This window comes from Lepisma saccharinum, chromosome 3, assembly GCF_977018435.1.
Source record: "Lepisma saccharinum chromosome 3, izLepSacc3.1, whole genome shotgun sequence".
Taxonomy (NCBI): Eukaryota; Metazoa; Arthropoda; class Insecta; order Zygentoma; family Lepismatidae; genus Lepisma; species Lepisma saccharinum.
In genome coordinates this window covers 31,992,914-32,014,300 of record NC_139231.1, presented here as the reverse complement: position 1 = coordinate 32,014,300, position 21,387 = coordinate 31,992,914, and the positions used below count along the sequence as shown (strand labels likewise).

General features: G+C 39.1%; 1 protein-coding gene across 2 annotated transcripts in view; it reads right to left on the bottom strand.

Annotated features, from left to right (window-relative positions):
- Positions 1 to 2,074: 2,074 nt before the first annotated feature.
- The window catches only part of LOC145985736 (cotranscriptional regulator ARB2A homolog), a 96,341-nt gene continuing 77,028 nt past the window's right edge, over positions 2,075 to 21,387 (bottom strand). For both annotated transcript variants that reach the window (XM_083119796.1, XM_083119795.1), the window contains exons 8-9: positions 4,841 to 4,925; positions 2,075 to 3,227 (exon numbers count right to left, since the gene is read on the bottom strand). In XM_083119796.1, coding sequence (XP_082975922.1) covers positions 3,127 to 3,227; positions 4,841 to 4,925 — 186 coding nt within the window. In that variant the 3' untranslated portion in view covers positions 2,075 to 3,126. The remainder of the gene's footprint in view (positions 3,228 to 4,840; positions 4,926 to 21,387) is intronic.

The window sequence follows — 21,387 nt, the reverse complement described above, 5'->3', positions numbered from 1 at the left end:
CTCTAAATTGGATCCAGCACATTTTTAGAGTCTCCCTGGGTTAGCTTGGTCAGCTATGTTTCGCAAAACAAAAATCGAACTGGAGCTGATTAGACGTAGACATACTTCTCTTCATAGAGAAAGCTATACGCGGGGGCATGGTACAATGCACACAGAGATATGCAAGGGCCAACACCACACATATGACAGAAGAATATAACCCAAACGAACCCTCCAGCTACATATTCTATGTTGATGTGAATAATTTGTATGGTTATTCAACTATGCAGAAACTCCCCTATGGTGGTTTTGAGTGGATGGATCTGTTTTCTGATTTGCCACCAGCTCCTGAGTTCAAGTGCCCACCTGAATCAAAACAGAGGAAGTTTCTGATGACTCTTGAGTCTAAAGAGGGATATGTAATCTACTATAAGAATGTCATATTCTTGATGGGGAAGGGGGTCCATATAGTGCAAATTCGAAGAGTTCTTAGATTCAGGCATTCTAAGTGTTTGAAGTATTATATTGAAACCAACACAAGACACAGAATACTTGCTACTTCAGATTTAAATAAGGATTTCTATAAATTGATGAATAATGCAGTCTATGGTAAGTCCATGGAGAATATTAGGAAGCATGTAGATGTGAGGCTGGTCTCTGATCCAAAAAAGTATAATAAATTAGTGGCAAATCCCAGCATATGCTTTCACACACCAACCCCAACCCCCCCCCTTGAGCACGCCACTGACTGCTACCTCAAGTGTCGACGTCACCGCACGTCACTGAGGAACAATGATGCCTACCTCTGTGGCAGAGTGGTTAGTTCCTCATGGAGCATGGAATTGTATATAACCAATAATTCTCATCCCAGAGATTAACCTGGAGAGGTAGAAACAGGACCTAAAACATAAAGTGGCGATGCTTTTTGTCCTATAATATTTTTTCTGCGATTTGTTTTCTCCCAACTTCATTGAAGGTTAATTTCATGCCTTGCCCCAGATAAATTGTTCTGCTATGTGTTCTCTCAGCCTTGCTTTCTCTAATTCTCTCTAGGCCACCATGAAATAGTCTTAACTTTCTCAAATAGAATGACATGAGAAAATTTTCAGACTCACATATAGCAGAGTAGGAGAAATAATAAAGAGGAGAAGGAATGACAGCAACTGAGAAAGTCAAAGAGACACAGATGAAGAAAGAAATAAAAAGAGAAAAATATAATGACAAATAAAGGGGTACGCAGTAAGAAAGAATAATATAGAAGCATGGGAAGGAAGAGAGAGAGAAAGATAGAGAAACAGAAATACAGTCCATGTATTTCCAAGTAGGCTATCTTCGCGTATTATAATTCCACTCATGTACGGTAAATACAGATGTTCTGTGGTGACATGTTCGAGTCACATGACAACTCATTTGTAACATTTATATGGGATGGCATTTTCCGGGCAAATTCCCTGAACAAAGGAAAGGGAAGAGGAGCCATTTGTTTGACAGTTCAAGGAATTTAGCAGCTCTTGAGACCACATAAGTGTTCGCCAATTGAAGCTAGAAAAGTGATGCAATTGAATGGCGAAGTGAGGAAAAAGTAACTAAATTGCCAATTTGTTCACCCCCAGGGATAAAATTTATCAATCTGAGAGGGGGACACAAGTATCCAGAGGGGGGAATTTCCCCTCATCCCCCTACAAATACCACCCTGGATGAATATGATAAACAGTACTCGACCCACGATATAACAATGACAAATTTTCACAACACGTACACAGCCAAGAGCATTACATTCAAGTATTCTTAAAAAAAAACTATCAAGGACAGGAAAAGATGGTAAAATTAGAACTGATTACTATACTAAAAGAGTATGCATAAGCTTCCCCTCTTTTCAAAAGTCCTGGGCCCACCACTGCACACAAATGAAAATTAAGCAATTAACTACGCATATTGGAAATAAAGAAAGAATCGTAAAGTGTGTCGAAATGCTGAATTCCTGAGAAATACATATGCACACTCTATGATTCTTACCACAATTTCACAATTATCGAAGCCAAAAAACAAACATTAACTACAATACGAAGTCATATTTTAACTATTTTGTTTCCACACTTTTATTTTCTCTTGATTTTTACAATATTAAATGCTTTCAGGACATATAGTATACATATTTCTCCAATATGAACACAGGCTGCTGTCATTCTCTTTTAATAAAAAAGAAATACACTCTAATTTATACTTTCTTGTATACAAAACAATTAAGAAAGGCTATTTACTTCAGAAATAACAACTTCTGTAGATAAATGTGTCGGACAATATTAGGAAATATAGGATTTCAGTATCATTACAAATGCAGTGACATGTTAACAAAAATATATGGAATGTAAATTTCCCTTGTTCTTACTGATGTAACCTGTGTTGTACAAATGATGATTCTATTCAAGAAACCGTGACTACAATAAAAATTACTGTCTATAATATAAAATCAACAAGAATTATATCACATATGTAAGATCATCAGAAATATTTAACACATTATTTAATATTTTCATGTTCACAACACAACCACTCAGTTACATGCATCTATATTGTAACTCTATTTTGGTACTAGTAGTGTCTGTTATGTATGGATATTTTGAAATGGAGTTCAAGGCACTATTATTCCTTACTCTAGGTGTGTGAAAAATTACTCACAGAGTATCTTGAGAAATTAAAACTCTGGAGAAAGCGAAGTTTTGCTTTTTAAAGCTGCAAACCATATGATTAACATAATACTGGCTTACCTGGATTCAATACCACTACATTGATATTAATATTGATCATAATAACATCAGAAAAATCAATTTAACATGTCAGTGTAACATGGAATTTAAGATTTATCGATTCAACAAAAAAATACAATATATAACTAGACATACTGTTTCACACACTGTGCTTCAAAGACACACTGATCTGCTTTAAAAATTCAACCATTATCACAAACTGTGCTTCCATTAAGCACACTTCCTATGTGACACTGTTACAAACTACTATTCATGATTTAAGGTATATATTGCATTTCATTCAAATGATCCTTTTATAGTAACGTGATTCATCCATTTCTGAAACATTTTGATGAACATAAAAGTACTCAGTTTTTTCCCTCTGCTTAACTCCATGCACTCACAGTTCACTCTTTTGTGTCACGTCCTTGTACTTCTGTTGAATGAATTTGAAAACTGACTCGAAGCTCGACCACGATGTATATTCATGCTTGATATGTCCTGCAAAACACAAAATGGAGATAATACATAAAAGGTCTTGCATTAAGAAAATGCTTTGTTGAAGTTCAAAGTATATTTTTGCATGTCGCAATTTTGATTTTGCAGTGCAATGAAGACTGTTTTTGAACATATTATTCATATTCCTGTGTTCAAGAACCCATGAAATCTATGAATTTATAGGTTCCATTTAAAATCTAAGTAATAATTATAGTATCGATTACTGCATTTGTCTGCTTTCTGTAGATACGAAAGATAGCTCAGCCATGGATACCAATCCTCGAAATTTAAAAAAAAAAGTTTTTATGAGGAAGGTCAGTAAATAGACTACAAACACCTATAAAATTACTACAACCAACACGTACTTGCAGTATAAAAGCCTTTGGTCTGCTGTCTCGACCACATTTACACCTTCCATTCAACTTTTCGTCTGCTGGTCAACCACTCTAAACATACTTTTTCTTGTAAATTTCAACGATCATGCATTATGTAATAGGTTAAACCATGAGAACATTCTATTGTAGTTGTTACACAGCCTATTACCATTCGTTTCAATATTAATAGTCTACACTTTCCGCACATTTGCTTCTGTTACAATCTCAACAGGATATCCAGAATGGTCTTCACAAACAACTTTTGTGGGTCTTTCAGAGAATTTAACTATGCATAGGAACACGTCATATCTGCTACTAATTTAGTATCAAGGCAAGTTATATGGTCATCTACTGACAACTTCTGAAGTCACTACTATTAGTTGTTCCATAACTGTCTGTATTTAATAACGGTTGAATTCTGTTTTCTAAATTGACAGGCAGACCTTGAATTTTAATGGTAGAATATTGTAACTTTTACAGTGGTTGCAATTCACAAGCAGGGAATGACAGTTCTGGCATGAAGCTGGAAATTACGTTTACAAATGAAAGGTTCTTTAACAATCTGTCATATTGAAAACTGGTGGCAAATTTAGCAATAAATCTCAAAATTAAATTCAATTCGCTGTTAAAGTATATACTTATTTATATTTAGTATGCCCAACTTGAAAACTTATAATTATGGTAGCGTATAGGAACAAAACACTTTCATTTCATGGAGAACATTTTTGTGTTTGAAATTTTTCCCTGTATCTGCATCTGTTAATCAAATATGAGCACCAAACATAAAATTAGCCGCCATTTTCCATTATGGCGGTGCAAGCTCGACTCAAATTGTTGAGAACTGTACTGGATAACTTTCTACATATCTATGTACAACTTGAGCCTTGTTATATTTTTTCTCAATATTTGGGGAAATAATGCCCAATTTGACTCGACTTCTACGTACATCAGAATTCTTCACACAGCGTCATTAACAAATACTCGTTTATTCTGAACATGCCATGTATAGTCGGGAGAAAAATGCTATTGTTAGCAACCTATTGCAAAACATATTGAAATTCGTACAACCTATCCCAAAAGAAACACTGTATCAGGTATTGCATCTTGATTGTACCACTACCTTGCTTGCCTGTTAAATTGACAATAAATTGAATGAATTTTAGGGCGTGTTTTATTGATTCCATAACAATGGCAATTTTCTCCTGACTGCGTATGTTTGCACAAGGTGCACAGTATCCTTACCTGCTGAAACCCGCTCCACATCATCTGCAGGCTGATATATAGGATGGTCTACAGTTTCTTCTGCACACACCCAGTTTCGACTCACCTTAAATTGACAAAAAGAAACGCCAATAAGTTATCATTTTCAAGTACAAATTACAAATATAATACATTTTTACACACACAGTCAAGAAACCATGTCTTAGGGCGTTTTGTTCTTATGGCAATTTCTTCTTTTTTTTTTTTACTCAAAAACAGATACCCTAGTCAAAATTTTGCTCATACTTTGGTGGTGTAACCATAGAGCAATAAGAATGCAACCCCGACCTGACCACTACTTTTTCTTGGGTGAACATCTTCGTCATTCACGGGTAACGAAAAACATTTGGGGCTCATGCAACGTAAGCCCTATAAATATAAAACATGCGGTGCAGAAAAACAATGCAATATAAGAAAAACTTTCCAGGCGCCAGTCTCGTTAGCCTGACCAGAATAGAGTATTGCAGAGGGGAGCTCAGTGCTTTCAGATGAAGTCACCACTTATACCCAAGCCATTTCACTTACACTCAATCGTTGAGGAATTAATATAAAACACTACAAAATTGACCTGAGAAATGACGGTCTAAGTCTGTCGAATTTCCGCTGCCATCCAACTGCCGTAAAAAAAAAATACCAAGACCGTTAATTGACGGTCATTGCATAATTATCCTCATTAATTAATCTTAATTATTCAGTTTTTAAAAATGTTTATGCTGCACACAACTGTAATTTATAATTGTTATCCATATTTATGCATGGCAAAATATTCGAATTTAAATTAAAAAAACCGGTTGCATCCAAGCATCCAATTTTTTTTAAAAATTAACAAGCACACTGTTCAATTTTAATGGTAGTATGGTATAATATTGTAAATTTTACTGTAACTTCTAACTGAGGAATAGGGTACCGTTGAATGAAGAGTGCATTGGGGGGAGCGTTGTGGATATAAATATTAGCTTCGCTTTCATGGGAGGTGTGAAAGTAGAAAAAAATAAAATGCAATCTCATTGTCAACATTCAACAATGCAACTATCTGACAAAATCGGAAATACGTTGCCACGCTTACACAACACTACATAGAAAGTGGCTGAAAGTGTTCCATATATATATATATCTTCTTCTTTACTGAACAAAAACACGATGGAGTTAGTTCTTTGCTGTAGAATCAAGATTGAGTTTTTTTTAACTGCAGAAACAACGATGGTGTTTGTTCTTTGCTGTAGAATCAAGATTGAGTTCTTTTTTTTTTACTGCACAAATCACGATGGAGTTTGTTTTTTGCTGTAGAATCAAGACTGAGTTGTTTTTTTTTCTGAAGAAACCACGATGGAGTTTGTTCTTTGCTGTAGAATCAAGATGGAGTTTTTTTTTTTGCTGCAGAAAACACGATGGAGTTTGTTTTTTGCTGTAGAATCAAGATTGGGTTGTTTTTTTACTGGAGAAACCACGATGGAGTTTGTTCTTTGCTGTAGAATCAAGATGGAGTTTTTTTTTTGCTGCAGAAAACACGATGGAGTTTGTTTTTGCTGTAGAATCAAGATTGGGTTGTTTTTTTACTGGAGAAACCACGATGGAGTTTGTTCTTTGCTGTAGAATCAAGATGGGAGTTTTTTACTGCAGAAAACACGATGGAGTTTGTTTTTTGTTGTAGAATCAAGATTGAGTTGTTTGTTTTACTGCAGAAACCACGATGGAGTTTGTTCTTTCCTGTAGAATCAAGATGGGAGTTTTTTACTGCAGAAAACACGATGGAGTTTGTTCTTTGCTGTAGAATCAATATGGAGTTCTTTTACTGCAGAAACCACGATTGAGTTTGTTCTTTGCTGTAGAATCAATATGGAGTTTTCTTACTGCAGAAAACAAGACGGAGTTTGTTCTTTGATGTAGAATCAATATGTTGTTTTTTTTACTGCAAAAAACACGATGGAGTTTGTTTTTGCTGTACAATCAAGGTGGTTTTTTACTGCAGAAAACACGATGATTTTGTTCTTTGCAGTAGAATCAAGATGGAGTTTGTTCTTTACTGAAGAAAGCATGATGGGCTTTGTTCTTTGCCGTAGAAACCATGAGAAAGTTTGTTCTTCAGTGCAGAAAACACGAGGGAGTTTGTCCTTCACTGGAGAAAACAGAATTTGTTCTTTACTGCAGAAAACATGATGGAAAGTTCTAGGAGGCAGCATCAGATTTGCAAGGAATCTGGCGCCATTATGGATGCCATAAAATCAGGTTCCTTCGGCCAAAGGCAGCAGGGATGATTCCTCCATGTAGGAAGTGAGGAACTTTCTACAGTTCATTTGTACTTTTAGGAGTTTAATGTGCGTTATAAAATTACAATGCACGTACAATTGCCTAGGTTAGCTACTGTCAAGATTTGCCTGATCTCGCTCGCTCCAACAGCAACCCAAAGACGATTGCCATAGGGTTGCTGCCGCTCGCTGAGGAACATCGGCGATCATCCAACAGACAGATAGGTGCAGAGTGGAAGGGGCAGCGAAGGGAGGGCGGGAGGATGTTGCGAAGATCGGTGAGGGCCGAGGAACCAGCATGAGTTTCCTCAATCAGCGATACCAACCCCAGCAAAATGGTACTAAACCAAGCATAGTTTGATCTTTGTTGGCACAGCACCTTGCTTTTGGCATAATGGTAAAATCTAGCATAATCTGCAAACGTCATTCCCTGGGAGAGGGTAATCGAATTCAAAGGAATATGTTTTCAGGAAATGAAAATAAAATGATGTCCAAATCATATTTCTACTTCACCAGCGGACATGTTTCAAACGAAAGGGAGTATGCCGATCCAGCGGCAACCTTTTTTACAATTATAACACGACCCATCCCCTTTCTTTTCTTCATCCTGACCGATTTAGTTCGTCAGGAGATTTTATGGTTCTATGGTAGGAAATGGGTAGAAAGTTGCGGGTAAACAATTTTCTCAAACCTTTTAAAGTTCTATGTTGAACCCATGTCGTTTCTTGCACAATTTTAAACAATTTGGGGGAAAATTTACACTATTACATAACTGTTAATAATAAGTACCGCAAGTTCAAAACCCTAGAAAAGTAGATGCAGAATTAAATTATCCGAAAAAAAAAAAAATTAATAAATCCTAGCACAATTTAGAAGCATTCAGCATAATTTCGAAGTTTAAGCAGTACTTTTTATTATCGTCAATCCACACGACGACAGGGAGGGGGAGGAAAATCGAAATTCTTGCAAAATCTGAAACATCGCCAATGTTATTTTCGTCTTTTTTATAGGTTTACATTTAAATATTTCATAGTTCAAAGTGAGGAGCAAGGGCTCCTTGCCATAAATTGAGCATGGTCCTGCACTTAACATTCTAAATGCAATGGATAGTACAAGCAATACGTGTGAACGTAATTGAACGCATTTTTCAAACCCTCCTCGGTTTACCATAAATTCTTCCTACACTCCGAAAAAGCCACGAGTCGCCACTGATAGGAAGGCGGTAGAATCGTGTGATCGCCTGCAAGTTTCCAGATCGTGCATATCATTGATAGAGGAACCATGTAGGATTTCGACACCGCACTCATTGGCAAGTTCGGCGAGAAGTCCGGACAGTATACTATGTAGTCGTGTACAAAATTGTCGTAGAGCCTTACAATGTTGTTCTGGTATATACCATACTGCCTCATACACCGTTCTCCATTGGCAACTAAACATTTAATATTTACTTCAAGACGCTATAATTGACGACTATATCCGTCCTTCAGTCGTACTCGAAAGAGAACGACAATGTAAACGTTCGGGCGAAACCGGATTCAATGTCATCTGTATTCAGTCATTCCACTGAACGAAACTACTATATTGACTTTGCGCGAGCTGTACAGCTACAAACAGTGACGTGCCCACGGAGGGGGGGGGGGGGTAAACCCCCCCCCAATTTGGCGCAGCATTCCTAAAAAAAAGAACATCACAGGCAGGAAAAGATTGCGCAATGAAGAGATTGACCAGTACGTAAGCCCCGTCTTTCCTGGGCACGGCACTGGCTACAATCAACATCTTTTCAAATAGAAAAGGTACTATTTCTCAGAAGTCAAGTGGTTTTGTCTACATTAATTAACTTCATACCCACAGTGGATGTAGAAGAGAACTCTAGGCTCGACTGGACCTTTGTCCAACGTGAAGGCAGTTTCTTCAAATTTTCGTCTCCTTTCAAAAAACCGGTATGATATCCCATCATCCGAAAAAGTGAATCTCTTTGGAATTTCTTCTAGAGCATTCACGTGAATTTTAGTGTGGTTTCCTTTCGTTGTTGCCTAGAGATATTCTCAGTCTATTAAACTATTGTTAATATCTAGACAATATTGAAAGAAAACCACTCTGTGTAATTTTCCGGATTTTGGAATATCATGCCGGTTTTTCAAAAGGAGAGGAAATTCGAAAGAAAAAAAACTGCCATCGCGTCGGCCAACGGTTCAGCCTAGTCCTAACAACAGAAGGAAATGAGTTTAAAAGAAAAATAGCTCGACTATGACTGGCAACTCAAGGGATTATAAAACTTCAACAACACGTATTGCCTCTAAGTGGTAAACTAAGAATTAAACTCAAATGGGCTTCAACGCCAAAAACCTCCAGGCCTCAGGAGCCTACTGAAAGGTCCCAACACGCCCAGACATGTAATCGATGTGACGTTAGCAGCCATAATGCAGACTTCTTGTAGGGCTTCTCTCCCCCTTCATACGTTAAAGTGTCATAAAGAGGATTACTTGCGGTAAACGGTGACCTTTCTTTGGTTTCGCCTTCCGAGGGATCAAGACTATGGCTTCACCACTTTCCCGCGCTTTTGCTTTTGCCGCCAAAGACGGTCGTATGCAGAGATTCACTTTCCAGAGTTGATCAGTAATAGTGAAAACTATTATTACTGTTTCCGAACCTATGCGATAATATGAATACTTTTTCATTAAGGTTTTACCACGTGCGGAACAGTGTTTTGGGAGTAAGAAATATTTTCTGACGGGCTTTCCTTCGGTGTTCGCCATTGCTAAAATTTTCTTTCTTTTCTCCGCCTTTTCCCTGTCTCTTTTTGTCTTATAGTTTTATTTCTGTGACGTAAATTGTAATTTTTCGTACCTACATTTGCTAGGGTGGCTATATCGAACGGCCCGGTCTGTGTATTTACCTTTAAAAACAGCTTATTAGGTTTACTCTTATTGTCTTCCTAGAAGCGAATCGTTTCTATCGCTTGAATAGCACTTCACAAACGGCACATCGCAGCCATTATAGTGGCCATTGTGATTCGAAGCACTTCTAGGAACTAATATGGAAGTAACGATACGTTGTGTCCACGGTCTTAAATGATACAACTTTCAATCAGAGCTGCAGGGATATTTTCAATTATACACACTGGAATGGGCTTGGTCGTCGAACACAAGCACTGTCTGCTTTTCTCTATTATTTCTAAGCACGGCATCTACACCGTAAAATATTGACTGGCGAAATGACCGTCCAAGACAGTGAATTTCAGCTGCCATCCAACTATCGTAAAAAATGACATGACCGTTTTAAAGTGTAAACAATTAACCGTAATTAATGTAATTTTAGTGTTTCAGTTACTTACGGTGAATACAACTGCAATTTCTGCTAATTATCTATCTTCATGCAATATAAAATATTCAAACTTAAAGTTCCAAATTACACACACACACACACGTACGAGTGTGTGTGTGTGTTTAATATTCCAAGCGGTCACCGACGCCATACTTACTTTTCATTGCAGCCACAGCTCAGCGGTGACTACACTTTCGCGTCTAAGCTGGCGAAGAAAAAAAATCGCGTCCCGTAATTGTAAATGAAGAGGCACGCTGTTAAATGTTAACGGTCGAATAATGTAATTTATACGGTAATTTCTAATAGTGCACAGTACCATCCTTAACTGTCAGTAATCGGTATCCATGTACTTAACAATACGTGTTCGCATTTCTCAAGTATGCATTATACACCGTGCGTATTGTAAAACATTTTGCAATGGTGGAAACATCAGGTTGATGCAAAAATAAGGCAGAATTATTTGGCTGTGTGTTTAGCAGATATTTTTTCTAGTGAATCTTATTCATTGTATTGGTATATATCATTTTAACGCTTATTTTTTGCTTAAACTATCGGCCTTAAAATAATTTTTCTAAAGCTTGATTTATCTCGATTCTAGGCTATTCACAATGGCAGTGTTAAAGCGAGAAATGAGCATCCTCTTGCTTCACGAGTTCAAACTTGGTCGTATAGTGTCACGGAAACAGCTCGAAATATCATTAAGCGTGCGGTAAAGCGTTTTTGAGCGTATACAGTGCGCGTCCATCGGAAGTTGACAACGACCAACTTAGGGCGATAATACAACCTGGACCGCTCAAAACAACACGAGGGGTTGCAGAAGAATTAGGCGTTAATCATTCGCCCATTGAAACAAATTGGAAAGGTGAAAAGACTCGACAAATGGGTGCCTCACAGCAGGCCCGTACCCGGGGGGCATGGCACCCATGCCCCCTCGAGCAATGAAAAAAAATAATTTCAACCTATAAAAACCTACGAAAATTACGTTGATGATTCTTCAAATTTTGCAAGAATTTCGATGTTGTCCTTGTACAAATGAATGGGTTCTTTCTGGAGAGAGACAGGCTCCATAAGTATGCAGTTTTCAATATTTGGCAATTTTAGTTTTATAACCATTGATGCAAGGCTATCAGACGTCCCGATTTTTTCGTCTCGACTAGGACACTACTTGCTATAAAGGAAGACTCTTGCGCCACTACAGACATTGTACTGCTTATGTAGGACATTCTGTAGAATACTGTGTACATTTTTAAAATTGTCTGCATTTTTTAAAGTCAAAAACAGTTGTTTGACACTCGACAAAATAGGAACACCTTGATTATTGAATGTTTTTTCGATTACAGTGTCACTAATGTTTCACATTAATTTGCACAAATGGGGATTTTGTATACTCTTTACATTATGGAACATAGGTTCTTCAATGACCCAGTGGCGGATTACCAAATAGGCCCACTAGGCACGTTCCTAGGGGGCGGCAAATCTTTTATTCAGAATATCAAGAATATTAAAAAGTGTCTTACGTACACAGTGACAATTTAGACCTATGAAACCAATGTTTCAAATCAACGGTTTGCAACAGTTTCGCTTCATATGAAAGAAAACTTCATGTATCGGATTTGTGTGTTATCAAGAAATGTTTCGTCTGCTCTGCCTCCTTCAGGCGCCAATCAATTTGTTTTTAACCCTTGCTGTGGCTTTTATCGCTTACAATAAAAGGAGGGCCCTTTTCGCCTCCACTGAGCAGAAAGATAAAAAACTTTGTTTCTTTCTGCAACTGATGTCCATACTGAGAGACAGTGGCTGAGGGTTAATGAATATAACGTAAATAGGAGAATTCACTTCACAGGCAAAAAAAAAACTGCCTGAAGTACTTTCAACAGATACTGTTATTTTTCCAAAACACTCAAGAAATTAAGTACAATATCATTTATGAGATTCTGTCAATCGGAATTTATTTTACTGCAGATTTTCTCCTTTTCTACTTGTAATTGTCTTGAACATAAATGTACAGGGGTGTGACCGTACAACAATTACCTTTTTCATACTGTAGAGTACATCAAGGGGAGAAAAATCGATGTTACAAGCCGTTGAAAATGGCATTTTCTATCCCAAATGAATGCAACCCAATTTAATAGCTTCTTGGTTGCCACTGGCATATATATTTACTGTCGAATAATATTCTAGAAGCGAAAATACGCCGTAGAAACAATATTATGCTATCAGAGACACTGCCAGGGCGAAGTCACTTATCTTAGCCGTTCCCTTCAGATAATTCATTTACAGGATTCGCACTGACCCATTGTTTCTCAACTTATGGGGCGCGACCGACTGCTGGGTCCCGAGGAGGCGTTTGGTGGGTCGCGAAATCGGGCTCGAAAATTTATTCACTGTGTCTTAAAACCTATTACCTTAAATTTATTAAGATATATTGTTTTAACATTTTAAATCCAACCCGTGTTGTACGTAGTCTAAACAATACATTTATGTTATTTGTGCTCTACTATTGATTTTTACCGGAATCTCTCTCATGTTTAACTCGAGGAAATCGGATATGAGTGGTTTTTGTTTTGGTTGCAGCAACGAGATCTTAATTACACTGGTAAACACACTTTTTATTGCCAACGAAATTATAGTCATGATGATTTCGAATATGATGTCAGTTTTTCTAAATTGGCTCTAGTTTTTGAGTAATGGCTGTCCTTTAAAAACATAAAAAAGCGTGAAATCTCATTGTTAATGATGAGTAGGGCTCGAAAGTTGAAGACAGTTTTTTAAGAGATATTTAATGTCCGTAAAAACCTGCATGCCTGCATTCGTAACGGAGGTGCCCACTTTGAGCAAGACGTGTAATGTCCTTTAATTGTATTGTTCATTGATTCCATTTGAAGATGAATGAAGTATTATTTCTTGTACACAAATGTGAATGTTAGCAACATTTGTACCTTGTTGGATAGCAGATGACTCAAGGAAGTAATTTAAGTAATTTGTACGCTTCGTGTCATACCATTTTTGTTATTAATACGTTGCCAAGTAAACTAAGAGTGCATTTTTTTATCATCACTTGTAAGTTTAGATCCACCCGTTACTTACATGTGGTTGTTATTTGGGACAAACTTTTTTCCAACCAACCACTTATTTGTTAGCTATCAGAAAACGCTGAAATATGTGCCATACAATGAACTGTTTTTTCTCAATTCGCATTTTTATGTTAAAAATTGTCATTAAAAAAAAACACAATAGAAATTCGATTATCTCGAAAAGTACTAATTTTCGGACGGGGTATGATATGGTCAAATTTATTGCAAATTGCCTCTATTTTAACCCCTTTCAGGGAATACATCTAATTACAGGTCACCCTGTATATAATATAGCTTATATACAGTGTATAATATATTTCATTATCACATTTTAGTGTACATTGTCACGGTATCCAGTGACGTGTGAAAAACACCGTTCGATATTAATCATTTTTGTTTATTGATTCATAATATGTTTAAATGTAAAGTGTGAGGTTTGGTTTATTTTGTGGAAAAATTTGTATCCGAGCCAGACGTCGGGAGTTGGGAGACGGGTTTTTCTGAGTGACAGCCGAACTGTCAATACGGCACAGTACTTGGCATATTTGCACCAACACGGGTCGTCACGGAGAAAGGGAAGACTTATTTTCGTCGGGACCAACGGAGAATTCGCCGCGGGGGGCCGAAGCTATTCTTCACGGATGACCAGGATGATCAGCTGGAGCCCAAGCTAGCAAGAACTGAGGACACGCCTTGTGACCGCATTTCGAGACAATGGACGGAGGTCATTTCCATCTCTTCGGAAACCCAAGCCACTCAAACGTGTTTTCCAACGGACAATTTTGAATCTCTTATAAATCTGCAGAACTTCGAGTTCAACACACAGTTTTACCCGGATTTTGTAGAGAGGCACCTCCGCGCTACACTCTCGCGTGACTATTGTTTTTTCTCCGTGGACTTTGTTTTCTTACGTACCGTGAGCGAATTGTCGATAGAGAGTTACCAGTGTGCGCTTTATTTGGTGAAGCATTACGCGGTGGTTTGTTTTTACCAAGCGTGGACTACCATAAAAATGGGCGGCTAAAAAGATAGAGAAGGGAGGCCGTTGACTTCCATGACGCCTGCAACGATGCACCGCCACCATCCGGTGAAGCCAGCCAGCCATCGCCAAAGCCGACACAAAAGCCAAACATTGCCCGACGCCCAGAACGACGTTTCCAGTTCGACGTCCGACAGAAGCCCGATTGAGAGAGAGAGAGAGAGAGAGAGAGAGAGAGAGAGAGAGAGAGAGAGAGAGAGAGAGAAAAAGAGAGAGAGAATGAGAGAGAGAGAGAGAGAGAGAGAGAGAGAGAGAGAGAGAGATGATTCCAGGACGACGCTTGATTGATGCCCGACACACTAGAGAGATTCCGGACCGGCGCGTGACCACGTACAGCCGACGATTGTGAGAAGAGATACACGCGACGTTCTATGAAAGTGAAAGTGCCCAATATCGTCGCAATCATCCTTCGCCGCGTTCGACCTCGAATAACATTTTCGCCGCAAAGGAACCTAGTGCAAACCCCGCATCCAGGAAAGATGAACCACCACGCGATGTAGCAGAGTCCGGTAGAGTATTCTTCAGATGGTCTATGTCCATGTAAGCATGTATTGTTTGTATTAACGCCGTACCGTAAACGCCGGTCTCACTTATTTGCAAAGTGACTCAGGAACCCCGAACCTAACTTCCGTGACTGATATTTTTTATATAAAAGGTCATTTCATGTTCATATGTAATAATTTGATTGTCTGCATTCAGAGTTAGAAGCTCCATTCCATTACGTTACTTTTTAGTGTAAATTGTCAAGGTGTGCTCCATTTTTGTGTAACCGACGGCCCCGTCGCGTCAATTAGCTTGTCAATAGTTGACCGATTAGTCTTTTTTATTTGTGGAAAGCGTATTTTATATTGCAAGGTCGTGTGGGTGTAGTATTATTTATTGCATAGTGGTTTTTGATGTAATTTTTGCTCGCGCCGACGATTGATTTGTGTATTCCGGTAGCTGGTGCCGATTAAGTTTTGCATCACTATGTAATGGTGTATTTGTTCTCAATGGACGAGAGAGGCTTATATGTATTACTTCCGTCCGAGAAACTTGGTAAATGTCGTGCTTACGACTTGATGTGCGCGTTCACTCGAACGAAAGGTTTAACCACGCCGACCCAATTGTTTTAGATAACTGCTTTCCTGGGCTGGCGCATATTTGATCTAAAAGAGCACAGGAGCTGGCAGATTAATGACCTAAATTCACGTAAAGGTTCAAACAAAAAGGGAATGGTATGTTGATCAGATCCATGACTTGTATGTATATTCACATGTAAAATACCTCAGGAGTACGAATGAGAGAGAGAGAGAGAGAGAGAGAGAGAGAGAGAGAGAGAGAGAGAGAGAGAGAGAATGAGAGAGTGATTGAGGAGGCGATGTAAACAGTTAGTTAATTCCAATTTTTTTGTTGATACAATATATTCACATTTTTACCGTTCGTTAGTGTTATTATTTGATGTTTTTGTATCTGGTATAATACTATTAGTGTGTTATTATTGTTCGAATCTACATATCTAAGGTAAACAAAACAGTGTAACATTTCAAGGTATTTATCTCCGACTCGCATTAGTACGACAATAAACGACCATCTCAGTACCGAACTAAAAAAACCTGGACCGTAACTAAGTCACGACCGGTTCCCCGTACCCATAATGACGTCTGACCCCCCGTAGCGGGGAATGATACGTCATTCCGGGGACAGCGAATGCAATTATTACAACATGTTATGCCTCTCCGGAGAAAATTTATAAAATCCGCCTATGGGTCTGCACCCCCCCCCCCCAAAAAAAAAAAAATTGGGTACGGGTCTGCCTCACAGACTCACGAATCGAACGAGAACCAAAACAAATCGCCGTATTGAAGTGTCCTCTACGCTCCTTTTGCGCAACAAAAACGACCCACTCTCGAACGACAATCAACGACGTTCAGTATAATGGTTGGACCAAGAAGAAGCTCCTAACACTTTCCAAAGCCGAAATTGCATAAAAAGAAGAAAATTGTGACTGTCTGGTGGTCTGCTGCCGGCGTCATACACTACAACTTTCTGATTCCCGGCGAAACCATCACAGCGGAGAAGTATTGTCAAGAAATCGATAAAATGCACCGGAAACTTCAATGCCAAGTGTCCAACGGTGGTTAAGAGCCAACTCCTTCTGCACGGCAACGCTCGAACGCACGTCGTATAACCAACGCTGCAGAAGCTGAACGAATTAGGATGTCGAAAACGCCTCCCGAGAGTTGGTCGACTCCAACCGGAATAACTAAACTTGTTTCTCATTGGAAAAAGTGTGTTGATTGTATTTTTTAAAATTTTGATTAATAAAAATATGTTTCAATCAAGTTACAGCATTTCAAAGTTGCCGTTCAAAATCGGCCATTATTTTTGCATCAACCCTAATACTTTGTTCGCAGTTAAGAAAATTACGATACGGTGTTGGGAAAAAAAGTATTTTTAAAACATTACTAGAAGTTAGGGATGATATCGAGATGTAAGAGTCAGACTTGGTCTCGTCTCGATTTACAAACACATCTCGTACTCGTCTGGAGTCTCGACTAGGATGAGCAACACATACAAGGTGTCAGTGCGCGAACTTTAACAGCGTACAGAGGTCATTAGGACAAACAAACATTTCTTAATGAAGTTTCTTTTTGTTTGTTTGTTTGATGCCTCGTTTCGATGCTAAGAACTCGCAAATCACATATTTGGTATATATGCAACCACGTAGCACAGGTTCACAATTGTCACTGATGATTTAACTTTGTGATTCCTACAAACAAAATATTCGACTTTTCTAAGAATCATTACGTAGGCATCCAATTGGTATGTCTGAAGAAGGCGTTAAGTAGGACAATTTGGTTTAGGTAATTTTTTCAATATCACACGAAAGTCTCCAAGGAGATTGAAAGTCTTGGATACTAAGTCTGGGTTTCGTCTCGATTTTACAGAGATCAGTTTCGTTCTCCTTTCGATGCCACCCTACTTGATGTGGAAGTTTCTAGATGGGGGGGATCTGTTAGAAGTTCGAACTGGAAGATTTTCTTTAAAAATATTTTTAATCGCTTCAATCACTGGTTTGGGCAAACTTTGTAGCCTTCACTGACGGTGCTATGAGTAGAGTGGGGGGTGCGTCCCTCCTAACACACAAGGAAGAAATAGTAATCAAATCAATTCCTTTGAGTGGAGAGCAAACCTCACCTCCGGAAGACGTGAGGGTGAGAGCAAGGTAGACTCACGAGGGAGGGTGTGCCAAAATGACCACCCCTAAGGATGAACTTTATGTAATCATTATTCATCCTCATCGTCGCCACTGGCCCAAAGTGGGAGGAAAGAGACTAAAATAGGAAAATTAAAATTACGATCCTTTGCCAGGTCGGAACTCGAGCCCAGTACCTTTTTTCGCGAAATCTTCAGCAGACTATTCACCACGCTCGGCCAAATAGAAGACTTTTTCCTGGTTGTGAATTTAACAAGACTTTTTCCTGGTTGTGAATTTAACTAAAGTCGAGACAAGCTTTCTTCCCGCCTTTCTGGCAGTGACGCGTTGTTGCTGCATGTATTCGAAGAAACTTACATTCAGAGGCCTACCGCTGCCCGAAGCGACCAGCAGTAAAACAGGGTTTTGCCAACATAACCGTGCTGCGCTGTGAATGGGTGCCAGGAGTTAGCTTGTTCCTGGGTGAAAATGCACACATTAGGGTACTAACTTCCTGATCGAAAAACATTCAATATTGCGAAGTACAGATTCCAGTTTTCACCACACCATCTACGAAAAGAGGAAAAAAGCGTTCTCCACCCTTCATCTTCTATACCTCTTGACTCACAGAAACCATTTGTTTAAGTGAACTCGACACAAAACGCCAGATGGCGTTGAGAACAAAGGGACAAAATGGCGTCGAGAGGCTCAAGTGACTTTTTAAGTGATCCACTCCTCACAGTCAGATCGGCTTTAAAAAGCAGTCGAATTTAACTTCTAGCGAAACGGCATTGTTCCTGAAGCCTTTTCGACAACTCACAGCCATCAAACGGTGAGCACGTGTCCCTGCTTAGTTTATTTATCCATTGGCTAGGTTAGATACAAGAGAGATTATGCTCCTAAGTGTTGATTGGCCGGATAAGTGTTCGCTGCATGTGAGTCTACCTGCAGGAGATAAATTACCTCCTTCGACATGCTAGAAAGCCCTTGTTCGCCAGCATGCTGCTCAAATATGAAATACGTGACATACGCTCTTCACTTACAGCCACTGGTGCTGCATGCGTTTCCCACAAGTAATCCACATGTACAGATCATATTGGCTGATAGTTTACATGGTGTATAGACAATGTGAACTACACTACATATTATTTTACAATGTTCTTTTGGATGAAATGCGCCATTTTCAATCATGTTGGTTCGTATTGAAAAACTACCATATTTACAAGAAACGTATTTCGGATTTTCTTTCAACCACTAACTGCTTCGAAAAGGTGGAATGTAATAAAAAAAATCCAACTCAAGCACGAGAATGTCTCACGCATATAGTGTTTGCATATGCTACTTAGAATAAGCACTTCTTACCCCTTTATCCCTCTCTATATAAAATAGATGTATGTGTGTATATGTGTGCGTTTGTTCCGGCATAACTCTTGAACGCCTGGAGCAATTTCAACCAAACTTGGTACACGTATCACTTGCAATCTCGAAATAAATACTGTTGAGGTAAGACACCCCTGGCACCCTTAGGGGTGGAGGTGGGAAGGGGGTGATATGTAAAAATAATAGAAAACGACCGATATTGGTGTGGAATCCATAGTTGTCGGGGTCGCTAAGATGAATAGTGACACCCCCAATGCCGTTCAACTCCAAGACACCCCTGGTACCCCTAGGGTTGGGAGTGGTAAGGGGGTGACATGTAAAACGACCGATATTAGTGTGAAGTACATAGTTTTCGCGGTCGCTAAGATGAATAGTGACAGTCCCAATGCCATTCAACTCAAATACACCTCTGGCACCCCTACGGGTGGGGGGTGGGAAGGGGTGACATGTAAAACGACCGATAGTAAAGCTTTACCATTACTGTTACTTCGTCAAACAATGAAGTGATTTAACTGTTTACACATCTGCTCTCTGTAGTGCATGCTTCGTCCTGGGAAATGCATCCTCCAGTTCTCAATATAAAAAGGTAAGGAAGGTAAACTAGGTACACTAAAGCAAAGTAACGAAAAGTACCGAAGTACAGTTACAATTACGTAATTTCGGTAAAGTGTTACTTGCGTCAGGTTACTGAACTTCTGAGTTTTAAGTCCACTTTATGGATAGATAAGCTAATCGGGACTGGAACTACAATTTAAATTTAAATCCAAACCACTGTGTGCTTCCACCGGGTATCGAGCCGGGATCCCTTGATTACAAGGCGACGACATCACTACGCCATCGGGGACGCCAAAATTTCCAATGTAGTTTCACAAGTTTGCATTACAATTTTCCCTATCGTGGTAGATCCATCACAGTAGTAAAGGAACTGAAATCTCTCACCAGTTGTCAAACGTCTATAAATACAAAATAGTGAACCAACAATCTGTCGAAAGATTTGCTGGCACTTTTGGCAAATTACGACTATGAGGATGAACAGGGGCGCCAACTTTTGGAAAACAATGGGTAGGTAGCCTCAAACAGTTCACAAAAATTTACACAAAAAAATATCTCCAAAATCCTCCTTCCCTAACACTAGGCGAGTTCGATACCCGGTGGAGGCACGTAGTGGTTCGGATCCCACTTTAGACTGTAGGCCCAGTCCCGATTAGCTTATCTGTGCACGAAGTGGACTTCAAATACCAACTCAAACCTAACACTGGGTGAGAGTATTCTTTGCGATAGTGGGAGGTTTCATGGGAAGTGAATTTTCTTACATCATTTATCCAGTTAGAAGAGCCAGAACTTGAACAAGGATCCTTGATCGAAAAACTTAATACTTCTTTTTTGTTATCATTAGCTTCTTCCATACTTTACATAACACCATATTTACTTTCACCGCAAAAAAGTCCACAGATGTTTGCCTGCCATGAATTTTGACAAGTTCATCAACTTCATTGTTTGTTTCTCGTTCACTTGATATCATAAAATCACGATCGAGTCTCCTAGGGAAAGCGTAACAACCTTTCTCATGAGATTTCGGCCAGTGTATGGGACCGGTGGCTACCTACCATCGTGATGAAATTGGGGAGCTACCAATGAGTCCTGGGAACCTACAACGACTGGGATTTCGTCGTGCTGACCACACGTCACCCCATAACTGGTAGTATGATCGCCCGCATGTGCTGAGGAATGTGGAAGCGAGGCTGGCAGCCACGGATTATTATTTATCGGAACACTGGTTGAGAGTATTGTCCACCCGCAGTGGCTTGATTACAAATGTATCCATGATAAAAAATACTAAGAAAACCACTGTACATCAATGTTCTCGCAAACCCAAACTTTCCTCAACTGATTCGTCCCTTGTGAGTTGTGTATGGCAAACCGTAAGGAAATCGAGACTTCTTGAAAACGACGAACATAAGTAACCTGACTAGCGATAGGAAAGACGAATAAAGTGCACATCAACAATGAATCCTCTCTTATTTTTTTTTTTTTTTCAGAATATGCTATTCACTAATTACAACAAGCAATTTACGAATCACATACATAACAACAGCAATAATAACACGACAAATTATTGAATGGGTTCAGGGCCCATATAAGTTGGAGCAGTGGCGTGCCCAGGATTTTAGAAAGGGAGGGGTATGTACAGTGTCTCTCAAAAGTTTTAGGACAACGACATTTTAAACTAGGCAACCCAATTTACACAAGGCGTTGGTGGGTTGCGTGTAAAGTTAGGCTAAATTTCA